This window comes from Trematomus bernacchii, unplaced genomic scaffold, assembly GCF_902827165.1.
Source record: "Trematomus bernacchii unplaced genomic scaffold, fTreBer1.1, whole genome shotgun sequence".
NCBI lineage: Eukaryota > Metazoa > Chordata > Actinopteri > Perciformes > Nototheniidae > Trematomus > Trematomus bernacchii.
The window spans coordinates 2,917,186-2,935,034 of record NW_022987685.1 but is presented as its reverse complement, the minus strand read 5'-3'; the positions used below and the strand labels follow the sequence as shown (position 1 = coordinate 2,935,034).

The following is a 17,849-nucleotide window of genomic DNA, read 5'->3' as shown; positions in this document are numbered from 1 at the left end:
TAAGACTCTGAACACTAACTCAGGTGCGGATCAAACTATAAGTGATTCCATGCCAGCATAAATTATTTATAGGTAAACCTGTGTAAAAGTGTGTGGCCAGGATATCAGGTCAGAGAGCAGTAACTTGTAACGGACTGTAGTGATAGTCGTGATACGATGCAGAACATCTACTTGATCTATCATTTCAGTAGGTGAAAAGTTGTATCTAAAACGCAGAATCATAACTTGGTCTTAGTATTAAATAGTAGGGTTTTTTCTAGAAAAATATAGTATGAGGGCAATACTGTGGCGCTGATCTTGTATGCGATATCGCTTCTTGCAAGAACATGACGCCCGTATACAAGATGGCGCCGCGGATGTAAAAAACAACGGAACGCCAGAGCTCCGTAAAAACAAAGCTGTCTATGCCGTCTGACGGTCTATTTGGCATGACTTTCATATTTTTTTAGTAATTATACAGTTTTTTTGACGTACAGAAATATTGTTCTCTGGCATCACTTTAACATTTTACAGGGAAAATCTGCGTTTTGGTATAACGGCGCATACCGAAAATAACCGGTTTAGGCAAAACCCTGAATAATGTGCTATCCTTGTTTGTTTAATTCAGTGTGAGGTTACGTACTAGTGCTCCAGGAGGTTTCTTATGCAGCGCAGTAATCCCAAGATGTTTTCAGGGTATTTCTTCTTAGGATCCATCTTCTGCAGCAACTCTTCTGGAAACTGTGATGAAAAAATGTTTAGTTAGTTATAAGTGTACCTTTTAAAACGTGGTGGTAAGGATACATTTTTGGTTTCAAAAAGAGAATAAAACTTATGTTGCAGTCACCTTATCTTTCCACTGTTTGAAGGATCCAGCACATTTCTCCAGCGAAGAAATTAATTCCTGGTCAGCATTTTGATAGTTCTTTACCTTCTCCCTGTTTCCTACCTTTCTCAAGTATTCAATTTTCCTGAAAAATGAAAATGTTTTTTAGACTATTTAGAAAAGATTTATACTATTTATAGAAAAGTTGAATAACAACAGCATATTAGTTGAATAATCATAACCAATTGGCTATGTTTAAAATGGTTCTACCTGTCAGGGGTCCAGAAGAAGGGGTGCCTCAAGCATTCTTCAACTTTAGGTCTGTTCTTTGGTTCTGCATCAATCATCCACTCAATGAGGTCTTTTGCCAACACGTCTTGAACATGCTCCAAAGTGTAGTTCCCTTCATCAATGTTGTACTCACATTTATGGGGTTTGTCACCAAAAGGATGGTGTCCTCCAGAGAGGATATAATAAATCACCATCCCTGCCACCTTAAGAATTAAAAAAACATTTAATCAATCAAAACGTTAACGTCAATTAAGTTTGTGTAACAGAATAACTGACCTGTATATCACAGTTTGGCTTGTATGGTATCTTAGTGTCGTCTTCTTCTGATATAGTCTCCTTGGCCATCCAACATCTTGTCCCTGCTCTGGAAGTGCGATAAGATGTTTGGTCTTTGGGTAACCGTCTACTGATGCCAAAATCAGCTAATCGTGCCCTCCTCTTCACATCTGCAGGAAAAATCCAGACCACAAACTCACGAAAAAAAAACGTACATGTTTCCTACTTTCTTATAGTTAGTTTAATAATTTTAGTATATTGTGGACTTATCTTACCGATCAGAACATTCTGTGGTTTGAGGTCCCTGTGGAGAATGGGAGGATCTTGACAGTGAAGCACCCTTAAACTTTCGAGAACCTGATAGACAAGTTTCTTTCTCAAGTGACTATCATCATGAGTTTTGATGTATTCTTCCAAGGTGTATTCACACAGTTGAAGACCAAGATATCCAAAGTTGTCATCCTCCGATTGGTCAATGTATCTCACAATGGATGGATGGTCAAGCTCTGGAAGCCGTAGAAATCCTTCCTCATGCTTCAGCACCTGATAGTTGCATTTGACCATTTTCTTAATAGCAACTTCAGTGCCATCATCTCTCAGCCCCAAGAAGACTTGGGTACTGTCACTCCCTTTTGCTATGCAGAATTCTTCTTTATTTACATATATCATGCTCCCAATTCTGCTCACTTCTTCATCTGTACTCACAAGCTTCTCTAACTTTTCTCTCCACCTCACGCTGCTTTGTTCCCATCTGCGTGGCATTGATTTAGTAGTTTGGACATGGAATGGCTTCACATTTGAAGTGGTCTCCTCAACAGGGCCTACTGTTGGATTAGATGAAGCAGTGACTTCCTCATTTGGTTCTTCTTGGTTTTCTGACTGTTCCTTGTTTTTCTTTTTCTTCTTCTTTTTCTTCTTCTTTTTGGATTCAGGTAAGACTGTAGAGTCCTCAGAGTCCATGCTTGGCTTGCTGAGATGATCTTTCAGTTGCTTAAGCACTTCTTTCCTTTTCTCATTTGTTTCCATTTCTGCAGACATCAGTATGTCCTCAGGCACTGAAGTTATCCCCACTGATGCAAAGATGTTGGTTGCATGTTTAACTGAAAGTAAGTTTGCGAATGTGCTGTATGTGAGAACTCTTATGTCAGAGGGGTTTCGGCTCTCTACAAAAGGAGCTATTGTCTTGCATATCTTCTCAACAAAGTTCTGATCCCAGCTATTTGTGCCTTTTGTTTTCTGTGTTATCACATATAGTGTGAGCAAAACATTGTGCCATATATCAGGACTCTCTTTTGAGCTAAGCTGGTTCAGTAGTTGGGAAATTATATCCAAAGATTGCTCATTTGGTATATCTTCAAGAGTGCAAAAAACTGCATTTAAAGTGGCAATTGACATTATAACAAAGTCCTGGTGGGGAATGTTTGGAAAGCGACTGACGGCACCTGCAATGTAGGTGTCAAGATTTCCAGTGTCCTTCAGCCATTTGATACTTAGCTGCTTGTATTTTAGCCCATTTGCATAAAAAAGTCTTTCAATCATTGTCAGATGGGTCTGAGGATCCTCCAACAGCATGTGACTGTCAAACGTTTTGAACACTTCTTCAGTTGTTTTTTCTTGCACAGCAATTTCCATATCTAGGAAATATCTGATTGTGGAGTACAATTTATCTCCCGTCGATGCAAGGTCATCAATCATCTGAGATATTTTTTCATTGTGAGATTTATTTTCAGCCCCAAGCAACGGTGTTACCATTGCTCCAGCTGAAAGGAGAACTCTGAAGACATCGTCCCTGTCATGGATGGCAGCAGTGTGCAGAGGGGTACACATTAGATTCGATCCATTTGGATGAGCTTTGGCTTCAAGCAGTTTCTCAACGAAAATAGCTGGTGCTTTGGATAGTGATACATGATGCAGAGGTGTAAGGCCACTACTGGAAGCCTTGTTTGGGTCAGCACCCCGATGCAAAAGGAATGTAAAGATATCCGCATTGTGATATCCAACAGCAGCTATCAGTGGAGTTATTTTGTCATTAGCTTCTTTGCATGGGTAACATTCATTAATGTTGGTGTCATTTACACATTTTTGTAGCCTCTTGAGGTTGTTGTTAATAATACTCTTTATTATAAGATGTGTTTCAGTTGGGGGGGGTGGCATTTCCACCAATGGAATGATATTAATTTCTTGGTTTCAAGGTACCTGTGACAAAAAAGACAAAACTATGATGTTACTGTTCCAATATTTGGTGCCACTTTAAATTGTTGACAAGCATTACTTTTAAAATGTTAGCGTGTGATTATAGAATGCTTTCAAAACGATATTCCGTTTACTAACACTAAATTTAGGGAGATATAGATCCTTTAACCCGAGGGAACTCAGTCAGAAGCCGTCTATATGACTACATACAGCACTGTACAAATACAGACGACATAACACCTGAGAGGAGTGAGTGCCACACCTTGTGCCTCACTAACCATTCTAGACTTTGAACTTCCTCCTTCAGGCTGGAAACCAGAATTCAACTTTAAATGACCATTGCTGTGAACATCCTTGTATAGCTTTGGGTCATAGGAACAAGGATGAAATATCGTGTTATTAAATAAACATTCATTATAAATTAAATCAAATAACCATAAGAATGGATCATGAACAGGAGAAGGGAAACACTAGTGTGCTCGTCTTAGGAGACCACACAGATTATTCTAAAGTACAATTTTAAAGCTAAAACAGTATTAGAGGATTGAAGAGAAATTAACTTACGATGTCAACGTGGGGTGTCTGCAGCAGTACGAGTTTTATCAAAACTTAACATGCTGTGCTTTTTCTGTCTCATCTGACTCTTGCACACTTCCTCTCTGCCTCTCGCTGTCTGTAGGGACTTGCTGGGCGAGATGGGCGGGGTTTCTAACAGTCTTTACCGCTTCCTCTATGTCTCTTTAGAAAGATCCGACAGTATGAGGCAGGAAATATAAACTAAAGTTATTTAAAGTAGGGTTTGCACATTTACAATACAGAGGTTCACACAGCATTTGCATTTATTTTGCTATACTTACATACTACCATTATCATAGAGGGCACAACAGCAACTTTTATAATATATTTAAATAAATAAATGCACAAGAAATATATATAATTCCTTTTTTAGACACATTTGTTTTATCTTTAAAAAAATCGATATCTTAAATGGCAGCCTGCATTTCCAAGACAACAGTCTTGTTTGGCCACTGCTGGAGTTATAGGGAGGCGTGTGGCGCAGTGGATAGAGCCTTGGTGTTGGGATCAGGGGGTCACAGGTTCAAACCCCACTGCAGTCAGCATGTCGTTGTGTCCCTGGGCAAGACACTTCACCCCAAATTGCTCCTGTGGGGATTGTCCACAGTATTGAGTATGTAAGTCGCTTTGGATAAAAGCGTCTAACAAGTAACATGTAATGTTATAGAAGAACCAACAACCGTGTCATTGACAGAAAAAACAGTTTTTAATCTAATTAAACTAAGTTGTTGGTGTAAATAAGCCCTTCTGCCATCTTTCTAATTAGTAACAGAAAGACAAACAGGTTCTTTCTGACAATAGTTCAACTTTCAGATTGTATAATTCTGCTGTGGTAGGACTTTTTGCAGTAAGCTGTGCGACTTACACCGTCAAACTAGCACATAAAATGGGTTTAGGGTTAGGATATGAAGCATTCTGAGTTAGAGGGTTATCAGCTGGACATGTTATGTAACTCTGTGCTGTAGATGTGTACATGTGATGTTAGTGCATGAAGTAATATTCTGTATTTTATGGTCATATCTGTAAGGAAGCTGCCATCTTAACCCCAAACTCTTGATTTGTTCATTTGTAACCCAGTATTGCCGACTGACTGTTGAACTGTAGATTTATGATGTCACAGTCCTTTTCTTTTTAACAGTGCTCATTTGCATTGTGGTTTAACTGTTAGCAGAGGCTTCCTATGAAAGCTCACATTGAAATACATTATAGTGGTTTGTAACATAATTTGTCTTTTGGAACATTTCTGCATTTTTTAGATAAGCAGGTAGTGTACAATGTCTGAAAATCCACTAAACCAAAACAGTGAAGTTGCAGCCTTAGAGTGAAAACAAATGTGGATATAGTCACAGATACGTTAACAATAATTTTTTCAGAGTAAAGCATTTTTTATGTCACCATCTATTTCTTTTTTTAACCACAAGAGACACAAGCTAATACACCTGAACGTGGAAAATACATTTTAGGCGGGAAACATCTTACCATTAACTAAAAACACACTGCGAAAGGGTTAAGGTTAGAAAACCAAAACACTGGCCACACCAAAAGCCAACAACACTGTTGTAGCAACCTGTCAATCACACGTTTGCTCCGCCCATAAGCATACGCTGCTTTATCGTCTATTTTTACTAAAAAAGAGAACATCATTTTTTAAATAAACATCACGCTGTATTGAAAGACACTTGGAACTAAAGATCGATACCATGCACTTGTCAGGAAAATGTAAGGTAAGAAAAGTGATATTTAGGGTAATTTTCTTATAGACTTTGATAAAATCTGACTTTTTTTGCAAATGCAGGTTTTAAATCACTTTTAAACCCGGAAGTTGCAGCCTATCAAAACAAAGCTAAAAGACACTAAATGAGAGCAACTGCAGTCATTGGATAATTTACTCTGGGTTTGACATGACTGAGCCCTTTCATCCTGATGATCAATGAACGATAAAACACACCTTCCAATCTTATTTTTTACACATTTATTTTGATACCCAACTAATTATATTTACAGTATACTTTGAGTAACATTCAATATGCTTAAAACAAAATCATACAAAATAACCCGCATATTATAAAGCTTGCATATTCCAGTATGCTTTTTTAAAATTACAATACCATTCTCTTAATGAGAAGAAGCACTTGTAGACTTCTGAGTTTGTTAGGTTCATTTCAAAAATAATTGAGCAAACACCCTTTTTTGAATGTCATGCGCTTGCACGTTGCAGTAATGTTTTTTTTTAATTTTTTTTTAAAGTAAGTGCAAAGTTCTGTTCAGTTTTTGTGTGACAAACAGGTAGTGGCATTGCAGTCCATGTTGTATGCACATTTTGTAGCTTGTAAGTGAACATATTTACATTAACACACAGTAGTAGGGGCAGCCACACGTAGATGTGGTTGGTATATGATCATGTGACTTCTTATTTCTATACTTATTAAAGTGAAGCCAAAGAGACTGTCAAGTACATTTTGTCAGGTAAAAGAGAATTTTTTTTTAAATTTCTATTACAAAAAGTTAATAGGCAGAAACAAAGTTAGTCATGGTTTGATATCCCTGCCAGTATAACTGATTCAGGAATATATGATTAGGAATATCAAAAATGCTGATGATGTCTTCTTTGAGTCTTTAAAATAATTGATCTTTCCAAACTCAACCGCGCTCGATCTCTTTTGCCGTTTGAAATGAGGATGTTCTGAGCACAACAGTCCCTCCTCGATTTGATTTGTTCTCCTTCCTTTTCAGAAGCTTGTTTTTTGTTGCTAAAAGGTACAATTCAAACCATTAAAGAATTAAAATGCGTACATAATATGTCCTTTACAACATTTAACCTGTTGTGGAAACATGTCTTGATCAAATTGATATGAAACAAATGAGATAAATGTCGCTGTGACACTAATGTCACATCGGGACATTAACCTTAAACTTTCAGAGTCAATCTGGAGTGACACATATGTCACAATTAGAAATATGACTATGATCTGCTCAGTTAATTTAGCTGATTCAATGATATTTAGTTAATGTATTCTTAATTCTTCAATTCAAAGAATGTTCAAACTAATTTAAAACAAAAAATAATCCTCATTAATTAAGTTATAAATAAGAGTTACTTTACCATTAATGCCCAATGTGACATACGTTATTTTTCAGATCTTCGACACTAGGGGGGGGGTTACTTGTCAGACATGTGTTCTATGTGGTCTATTTAGGCCACATTTACACGAGAACGAAACGGCTTGTATCTGCATAGTTTCTCTTGCGTATAGCCCTATTATTTACACGAGGCCGTAACAAACGGACCCCACAAACGATAACGGGTCCCAAGTCTAAATGATGTCCGGGTTCTTGTGGGTTAAACTGATTGATGTCAGAACATTCCATTTGTAATCCACGTTGACATTCCACCATAACATAATGTAGAGTAGAGCATGTCATTCTGGCAAAAAGGCAACCAACTGCATATTTCATATTGTTAAAACCACAACAAGGTTTAAGTAGGTGTGTCGGGTTACAGGGAATGTGTACTTGTACTTTATGTTTAGAAATGTTCATGACGAAACAGGTTAGGTTTTAAACTCACTGCCACTTGTCTTATTTACTACATATTATGGGGGTGAAACTGAGCTGCAGGCTTAACATCATCGTATATGGTAAAAATGACACACACACTGGCTTAATTTGCGCAAAGGATTACATGTTGTTAGGTTAGATATTCAGACGTCTGCATCGCACACGAAGCTATAAGCAGAATCTTACAGATAAGTTTATGGATAGTTTAACACCTGGAGACTTGGTTAAAGTTCATTCATGCACTCATCAGTAAAAAGGAGAATCTGAGAGGTCTGTTGTTAAAACTATATTTCACTGAGCCATATCCCAAATACAATCACAAGGAAAATCATCAAATCAGATGTTATACATTTATTTTGATACTGAACAGATACATTTATGTTACAGTCAGTAAGATTAAAACAGAATCACCAACACCAATGGAGCATGTTGTTGAAGTTTAGACTTCTGAGGTTTTCTCTAAAAACAAAGCTACAGTCTAGTTTGTGACCTACAGGTACTGGAATTGCCGTCCATTTTTATATACGTATATTTTGTAGCCTGTAAGTCAACATTCAGTATCCTCAAAAAAACGAATGAATGCTACTTCATTCCTCACCATCCTTCTGACAGGATGGACAAGAACATCTAAAAAATATAAAATCTCTCAAAACACTATCTGTCCCAAAGAAATCAACATAGGATGATATATTTCAGAGTTCATTACATCAACTCCCTCACTTTCTGCTCCCCCAACATGTTATAGCAAATACATGGTAATACAAAATAATAAAATATTCTAAAATCTAAATGTGAAAATAAAAATAAACTATAGTAAAATCTTTAAAATATAGAAGTGTGTCAGTTTCAGGTACTTACTGGCAATATCGATGCATCAATAGCTAAACAAAATTATTCATTTGAGATGCAGCTAATTCAGTGGTTTAACAGTTTCAATTTCCTAATGTTTTTATTTATCATATGCCTTGTGTATAATCATTTGTAAAGTAACTAGACTGAAGCCATACAAAAGTAATGTTGCAAATACAGGTAGTATAGTTCATCATAATATTGTTTTAAAAAAGTGATTTAAAAAAAGAATTGGAGGAGAAAGTTCCCACAATTGAACTACAGTACAGTATCTTATGATCTACATACTGTTACTATCAGCCTTTGGAAAATAGTTACTATGAACAATGCACACGCAAATCCTTGCAGGCGTATTCAGATTGGACACTATACAGTAACAGTTAAAAACTATTACTTCAGAATTGCTTGTACTTTTATTATCTGACTCCTTAGAAGACTCTCAAGTACTTCTTCACTTCAAGTCCCTGGGTTGAGACTCTTGTACGGGGACAGACAGAGGCTCCTCAGGGCTTGTGGATGTAAAGCTGGTGCTGATGTTTTCTCTAAGGAACATTTCCTTCAACGGGGTCTCTGAATTCCACCCTTGAGTCTTGGCAAACTTGTAAACACATCCGAAGAGATCAGGATATATCTCCATCACATCAACTTGAGCTGCATCATCCTGACTGCAAACAAAAAAAGGAAAGATTTTACCTCTAAGTTAAGAGGTGAGAAGAAGCATATTCTGTTTACATCAGTGCTGCTTGGTTGTTCTATCATAGTTGATCTACAATGCTTCCCTTCTGTTGATTTGCTAGATGCCTAGAAGGGTTTTTATTATGCTGTTTACATTCGTCCGGCAAAGTGCAGAGAATGAAGAATGTTTGCCACTATTTAACAAAACATTAGCACTACCTTACATTCTTTTGAACTTCTAACGTTAGTTTTAGCCTACTGATAACACACGTTCCAATCTTATTTTTACACTTTTAGTTTGATACCCAACTGATAATATTTACAGTATATTTTGAGTTACATTCAATAGTGTGTTTCCAGGGTATCAGGTCAGAGAGCAGTAACTTTTAACGGACTGAGGTGATAGTCGTGATACGATGCAGATCATCTACTTCATCTTTTATTTCAGTAGGTCGAAGGAGGCTGTGGCTCAGTGGGATAGTGCGCTGAACTTAGTGCACTGAACTTTGAATCAGGGGGATAGCAAGTTCGAGTCCCACTGCAGTCAGCATGTCATTGTGTCCCTAGGCAAGACACTTCACCCCAAATTGCTCCTGTGGGGATTGTCCACAGTATTGAGTATGTAAGTCACTTTGGATAAAAGCGTCCAACAAGTAACATGTAATGTAATGTAATGTAGGTGAAAAGTTATAATCTAAAATGCTGAATCATAACTTGGTCTTAGTATTAAATAGTAGGGTTTTTTCTAGAAAAATATAGTATGAGGGCAATACTGTGGCGTTGATCTTGTACAGTGGGGGAAATAAGTATTTGATCCCCTGCAGATTTTGTAAGTATGCCCACTTACAAATACATTAACAGTCTATAATTGTAATGGTAGGTTTATATAAACAGTGAGAGTAAGAATATCAAAAAGAAAATCCAGAAATTGACATTGACAATAGAACGTATCATCTCCAAACAACTCCACCGCCATCTCCAAACAAATCACCTTTTTGAACCCCTTCAGTCTGGTTTTCGTCCCCACCACAGCACAGAAACGGCACTCACCAAAGTCCTCAATGACCTCCTCACCTCTGCTGACACCGGTTCACTTAACATCCTCATCCTCCTCGACCTGAGTGCAGCCTTCGACACCGTGAGCCACAACATCCTGCTCACCCGACTCCAGGACATCGGTATCGAAGGTACTGCACTCAGGTGGCTCCAGTCCTACGTCTCCGACAGATCCCACTTCATCTCCCTCAACAACCACTCCTCTGCCACAGCTTCAGTCACCCAAGGTGTTCCCCAAGGTTCAGTACTCGGCCCCCTCCTCTTCATCATCTACATCCTCCCCCTTGGTCAGATTCTACACCACTACAACCTGGACTTTCACTGCTACGCTGATGACACACAGATTTACCTCAGCACCAAATCCCCCCACAACCCCCCCCCTCACCTACATCGAATCCTGTCTGACTGCTATAAAATCCTGGATGGCACACAACTTCCTCAAACTCAACAGCAATAAAACTGAACTCCTCCTCATCGGCTCCAAATCCACCCTCAGCAAAACCCCCAACCTGACACTCACCATCGATGGCACCCCTGTTTCCCCCTCCACCCAGGCACGCAACCTTGGCGTGATATTTGACCCCACCCTCTCCCTCGAGCCCCACATCCGCCAAGTTGTAAAAACCTCATTTTTCCACCTCCGCAATATCGCCAAACTCTGTCCCTCTCTCACCCGCCCTGCAGCTGAGCGACTCATTCACGCCTTCATCTCCTCCCGCCTGGACTATTGCAACGCACTCCTCTACGGCATCAGCACTACATCCCTCAATAGACTTCAGCGTGTCCAGAACGCAGCCGCCAGACTCCTCATCCACACCAAATCATGGCATCATATCACCCCGGTCCTCAAAGAACTTCACTGGCTCCCCGTTTCACACCGCATCCAACACAAACTCCTGGTACTCACCTACAAAGCCCTCCACCACCTGGCCCCCCCCCTACCTCACTGACCTCCTCATCCTCTACCAACCACCCCGGTCCCTCAGATCCACCTCAGCCGGTTTGCTTTCCATCCCCAAGGCCAAACTCCGGAGCTTTGGGGACAGAGCATTCTCTGTGGCAGCCCCGAAGCTCTGGAACTCCCTCCCCCAAGAGCTCCGTGAGTCTGAGTCCCTCACCCTGTTCCAGTCCCGCCTCAAAACCCATCTCTTCAAATCTGTATACCCATAAGCCCCCCCCCCCCCGACCCCCCACTTCCTCCTGACTGCTTTCTGTTTTTTTGTTCTCTGTTTTGTTTTTGTTTTGTTGTTGTTTTATTGCCTGTCCTTGTCTGTCTACCCTTCCCCAAATGTAAAGCGTCTTTGGGTCTTAGAAAAGCGCTATAGAAATAGAATTTATTATTATTATTATTATTATTATTATATAAAAGATACAAATGTATTTGCATTTAACTGTGGGAAATAAGTATTTGATCCCCTTGCAACAAACAAGGATTCTGGCTCCCACAGACCGGTTAAATAAGTCCTCTTCCTTTAAAAAAAGTACTCCTAATATCAACTTGATACCTGTATAAAAGACACCTGTCCACAGAATCTATCAATCAGATTCCAACCTCTCCACCATGGGCAAGACCAAAGAGCTGTCTAAGGACCTCAGAGACATGATTGTAGACCTGCTCAAGGCTGGGATTGGTTACAAGACCATCAGAAAGCAGCTTGGGGAGAAGTGTGATTATTCAGAAGAATAATGTGTGTGTTTGTAAATGGAAGTAACACAAAATTAGCATCAATCGCCCTCGGTCTGGGGCTCCACACAAGATCTCGCCCTGTGGGGTATTGATGATCATGAAAAAGGTGAAGTATCATCCAAGAACTACACAGGAGGAACTTGTTAATGATCTCAAAGCAGCTGGGACCACAGTCACCAAGAAAACTATTGGTAACACACTACACCAGAATGGATCAAATCCTGCAGCGCCTGCAAGGTCCCCCTGCTCAAGAAGAACATGAATGAACCGTCTGAAATTTGCCAATTAACATCTGAATGATTCAGAGAAGGCTTGGGAGAAGATGATGTGGTCAGATGAGACCAAAATGTTGATCTTTGGTATCAACTCGACACCCCATGTTTGTAGGAAGAGAGATGCTGACCCCAAGAACACCATCCCCACCGTCAAGCATGGAGGTGGAAACATTCAGCTTTGGGGGTGTTTCTCTGCTAAGGGGACAGGACGACTTCCCTGCAATGAGGAGAGGATGTACGGGGACATGTACCGTAAAATCTTGGCCGATAGCCTCCTTCCCTCATCCAGGACACTGAAAATGGGTCTTCCAGCAGGACAATAAACCTGAACATATGGCCAAGGCAACACAGGAGTGACTGAAGAAGAAGAACATTTAGGTAGGGTTGGGAACCGAAACTCGGTTCCAGATGAGAACCGATAAGAAAATGCCGGGTACCGGGTACCCATACAAAATACACAATTTCGGTTCTGCTTAACGGTTCCTAAACGCGGTAGACCCTGTATTCCACCGGGTCCGTCTGCGCCGCGGCGTCGCGGCGCCACTGTGACCCGGTGGAATACAGGGTAAGGGCGGACTGGCCATCTGTGTGTTCTGGAGAATCACAGAAGAGCCAGTCGTCAGCGGGCCGTTGACGGCCGGCTCGGTACGCTGACGGCCGGCACCGCCCTTAATTTTTTTAAACGGCATCATGTAAGTTGCGCTGACAAGCGACAGAGGTCCACAGTTGCCCCACAGCGAGGCTCCCCCCGCCCTCCCGTAGACAGTTCACGAGCTCAGTCACTTCATAACACCAAAGATGGATTGCGGTAAACGCTCTAAAGTGAGGCTCCACTACACTAAAAAAGAAAAAGACAAGGCACAGTGTAATGCCTGTTAATAGCTTGCCACAGGCATAGCTCAGTTAAAATAAAGCACAGCTATTGTGCAATACATTTGTATTGCATGTATATTTTTTATTTGTAAAAATGTCAGTTAAAGCTTAAAAGAATAAAGATATTTTTGTTATCTAAACGTTTGACCTCTTTCTTTAATAATTTTGGAATCGAAACGGGGAATCGATAAGAACCGGAATCGATAAGCAGAACCGGAATCGGAATCGATACATTTAAAACGATACCCATCCCTACATTTAGGTGATGGAGGGGCCTGGCCAGTCTCCGGACCTTAATCCCATAGAAAATCTGTGGAGGGAGCTGAAGCTTCGAGATGCCAAGCATCAGCCTCAAAACCTTAAGGATTTGGAGAGGATCTTCAGAGAGGAGTGGACCACAACCCTTCCTGAGATGTGCACAAACCTGGTGACCAGCTACAAGAAGTGTCTGACCTCTGTCTGTCCAACAAGGGTTTCTCCACCAAGTACTAAGACATGTTTTGCAAGGGGATCAAATACTTATTTCCCACAGTTAAATGCAAATACAATTTTTTTTGTATATCTTTAATATAATTTCAATTTTTCTGGAGTTTCTTTTTGATATTCTTACTCTCACTGTTTATATAAACTTACCATTCAAATTACAGGCTGTTCATTTATTTGTAAATGGGTTAACTTACAAAGTCTGCAGGGGATCAAATACTTATTTCCTCTACTGTATATATACGATATCACTTCTCGCAAGAACATGACGCCCGTATACAAGATGGCGCCGCTCCGTAAAAACACAGCTGTCTATTCCGTCTGACGGTCTATTTGACATGACTTTCATATTTTTTTAGGAATTATACAGTTTTTTGACGTACAGAAATATTGTTCTCTGGCATCACTTTAACATTTTACGGGGAAAATCTGCGTTTTGGTATAACGGCGCATCCCGAAAATAGGGAGCAGCGACCCTGTTAACCGGTTTAGGCAAAACCCTGAATAATGTGCTATCCTTGTTTGTTTGAATAATCATTTTTAATTCAGTATGACTTTACGTACTAGTGCTCCTGGAGGTTTCGTATGCAGCGCAGTAATCCAAACATGTTTTCAGGGTAGCATTTCTTCTTGCCATCCATCTTCTGCAGCAACTCTGGTGGAAACTGTGATGAAAAATGTTTAGTTAGTTATGAGTGTAGACCTACCTTGTAAAAAGTTGTGGTAAGGATACATTTTTGGTTTCAAAAAGAGAATAAAACTTATGTTGCAGTCACCTTATCTTTCCACTGTTTGAAGGATCCAGCACATTTCTCCAGCGAAGAAATTAATTCCTGGTCAGCATTTCGACAGTTCTTTACCTCCTCCCTGTTTCCCACATTTCTCAAGTATTCTTTTTTCCTGAACATTTTTAAAGTTTTTTAGACTATTTAGAAAAGATTTATACGATTTATAGAAAAGATAAATAATAACAGCAAATTAGTTTAATGAATCACAACCAATTGGCTATGTTTAAAGTGATGTTACCAGTCAGTGTCCCTGAAGAAGGGATGTTTCAAGCATTCTTCCACTTTAGGTCTGTTCTTTGGTTCTGCATCAATCATCCACTCAATGAGGTCTTTTGCCAACACGTCTTGAACATGCTCCAAAGTGTAGATCCCTTCATCAATGTTGTTCTCACATTTATGGGATATATCTCCAAAAGGATGGTGTCCTCCAGAGAGGACATAATACATCAGCATCCCTGCCACCTTAAGAGTAAACACAACATTTAAGCCATTGAGGAAGTATTTGTACACATAGTGACCAATAACATTTGTGTAGCAGAACGACTGACCTGTATGTCAGAGTTTGACTTGTAACCTATCTTAGTGTTGTCCTTTACTGATAAAGTCTCCTTGGCCATCCAGCAACTTGTTCCTGCTTTGTCTGTGCGACAAGTTGTTTGTCCTTTGGGTAACTGTCTACTGATGCCAAAATCAGCTAATCGTGCCTTCCCCTTCACATCTGAAAGACAATCGGGAAGACAAAATCAGGAACAATATTTTTAACAGGGTTTTAAAATTAAATATTTTTCAGAATTTCTTTTCATTATTTCATTGTATTGTAAACTAATCTTACCGATCAGAACATTCTGTGGTTTGAGGTCCCGGTGAAGAATGGGACGTGCTTGACAATGAAGAACACTTAGACCCTCGAGAACCTGAGAGACAAGTTTCTTTCTCAGCCCATCATCATCATGAGTTTCAATGTGTTCTTTCAAAGTGTATTCACACAGTTGAAGAACAAGATATCCAAAGTTTTTGTCTTCTGCAAAGTCAATGTATTTCACAATGAATGGATGATCAAGAGCCGGAAGTCGTAGAAATTCTTCTTCACACTTCAGCAAATGATAGTTGCGTTTATACATTTTCTTAATAGCAACTTCAGCGCCATCATCTCTCAGCCCCAAGAAGACATCAGTGCCATTGCTTCCCTGTGCTATGCAGAATTCTTCTTTTTCCACATATATCATGCTCCCTATTCTGGTTTCCTCACTTTCATCAGTACTCACAAGCTTCTTTAACTTTTCTCTCCACCTCTCGCTGATTTTTACCCATCTGCGTGGCATTGATTTAGGAGTTTGGACATTGAATGGCTTCACATTTGAAGTGGTCTCCAAAACAGGGCCTACTGTTGGATTAGATGAAGCAGTGCAAACTTCCTCATTTGGTTCTTCTTGCTTTTCTGACTGTTCCTTGTTTTTCTTTTTCTTTTTCTTTTTTTTCTTCTTCTTTTTGGATTCAGGTAAGACTGTAGAGTCCTCAGAGTCCATGCTTGGCTTGCTGAGATGATCGTTCAGTTGCTTAAGCACTTCTTTCATTTTCTCATTTGTATGCATTTCTGCAGACATCAGTATGTCCTCAGGCACTGAAGTTATCCCCACTGATGCAAAGATGTTGGTTGCATGTTTAACTGAAAGTAAGTTTGCGAATGTGGCGTATGTGAGAGCTCTTATGTCAGAGGTGTATTGGTTCTCTACAAAAGGAGCTATTGTCTTGCATATCTTCTCAACAAAGTTCTGATCCCAGCTATTTGTGCCTTTTGTCTTCTGTGTTATCACATATAGTGTGAGCAAAACATTGTGCCATATATCAGGTCTCTCTTTTGAGCTAAGCTGGTTCAGTAGTTGGGAAATTATATCCAAAGCTTGCTCATTTGGTATATCTTCAAGAGTGCAAAAAACTGCATGTAAAGTGTGAATTGACATTTCAACAAAGTCCTGGTGGGGAATGTTTGGAAAGCGACTGACGGCACCTGCAATGTACGTGTCAAGATTTCCATTGTCCTTCAGCCATTTGATACTTAGCTGCTTGTATTTGTCTGCATGTTGCCCATTTGCACTAAAAAGTCTTTCAATCATTGTCAGATGGGTCTGAGGATCCTCCAACAGCATGTGACTTTCGAACGTTTTGAACACTTCTTCAGGAGTTTTTTCTTGCACAGCAATTTCCATATCTAGGAAATATCTGATTTTGGAGCACAATTGATCTCCCCTCGATGCAAGGTCATGAATCCTCTTATATATATTTTCATTGTGACATTTATTTTCAGCCTCAGGTAACAACATTACCGCTGCACCAGCTGAAAGGAGAACTCTGAAGACATCGTCCCTGTCACGGATGGCAGCAGTTTGCACTGGTGTGGCTGTGAATCTGGGACTCCATCCATTTGGATTAGCTTTTTCTTTAAGCAGTTCCTCCGCAAAAAGGACTTGTGCTTTGGATAGTGATACATAATGCAGAGGTGTAAAGCCAGTTCTGGAAGCCTTGTTTGGGTCAGCACCCTGATGCAAAAGGAATGTCAAAATATCCGCTTTCTGATTTACAACAGCAGCTATCAGAGGAGTTATATAGTCATTAACTTCTTTGCATGGGTAAAGTTTATTAATGTTGGTTTCCTTTACTAATTTTTGTAGCCTCTTGAGGTTGTTGTTAATAATACTCTTTATTATAAGATGTGTTTCGGTTAGGGGGGGTGGCACTTCCAGCTGTGAAATTATATCCATTTCTTGGTTTCAAGGTACCTGTGACAAAAAAGACAAAACTATGATGTTACTGTTCCAATATTTGGTGCCACTTTAAATTGTTGACAAGCATTACTTTTAAAATGTTAGCGTGTGATTATAGAATGCTTTCAAAACCATATTCCGTTTACCAAGACTACATTTAGGGAGATACAGATCCTTTAACCTGAGGGAACTCAGTCAGAAGCCGTCTATATGACTACATACAGCACTGTACAAATACAGACAACATAACACCTGAGAGGAGTGAGTGCACGCCTTGTGCCTCACTAACCATTCTTGACTTTGAACTTCCTCCTTCAGGCTGGAAACCAGAATTCAACTTTAAATGACCATTTCTGTGAACATCCTTTTATATCTTTGGGTCATAGGAACAAAGATGACATATCGTGTTACAAAATAAGCATTCATTATAAATTACATCAAATAACCATAAGAATGGATCATGAACAGGAGAAGGGCAACACGAGTGCTCGTCTTATGAGACCTCACTGATTATTATAAAGTACAATTTTAAAGCTAAAACAGTATTAGAGGATTGAAAATAAATTAACTTACGATGTCAACGTGGGGTGTCTGCAGCAGTACGAGTTTTATCAAAACTTAACATGCTGTGCTTCTTCTGTCCTCTGGCACTCTTCCTCTCTGCCTCTCTCTGTCTGTAGGGACTTGCTGGACGAGATGGGT

General features: G+C 39.7%; 1 protein-coding gene across 5 annotated transcripts in view; it reads right to left on the bottom strand.

Moving 5' to 3' along the window:
* LOC117487921 (serine/threonine-protein kinase ppk4-like) overlaps window positions 1-17,787 on the bottom strand; it is a 41,069-nt gene extending 23,282 nt beyond the window's left edge. The window contains exons 1-7 of one of the 5 annotated variants that reach the window (XM_034136687.1): window positions 17,721-17,787; window positions 15,218-17,162; window positions 14,934-15,103; window positions 14,624-14,847; window positions 14,374-14,497; window positions 14,162-14,262; window positions 8,758-9,213 (exon numbers count right to left, since the gene is read on the bottom strand). In XM_034136687.1, the coding sequence (XP_033992578.1) occupies window positions 9,000-9,213; window positions 14,162-14,262; window positions 14,374-14,497; window positions 14,624-14,847; window positions 14,934-15,103; window positions 15,218-17,144 (2,760 nt within the window). In that variant the 5' untranslated portion in view covers window positions 17,145-17,162; window positions 17,721-17,787 and the 3' untranslated portion in view covers window positions 8,758-8,999. The other 4 variants (XM_034136688.1, XM_034136690.1, XR_004556461.1 and 1 more) reach the window with 4 other exon arrangements.
* Between the last annotated feature and the right edge of the window lie 62 nt (window positions 17,788-17,849).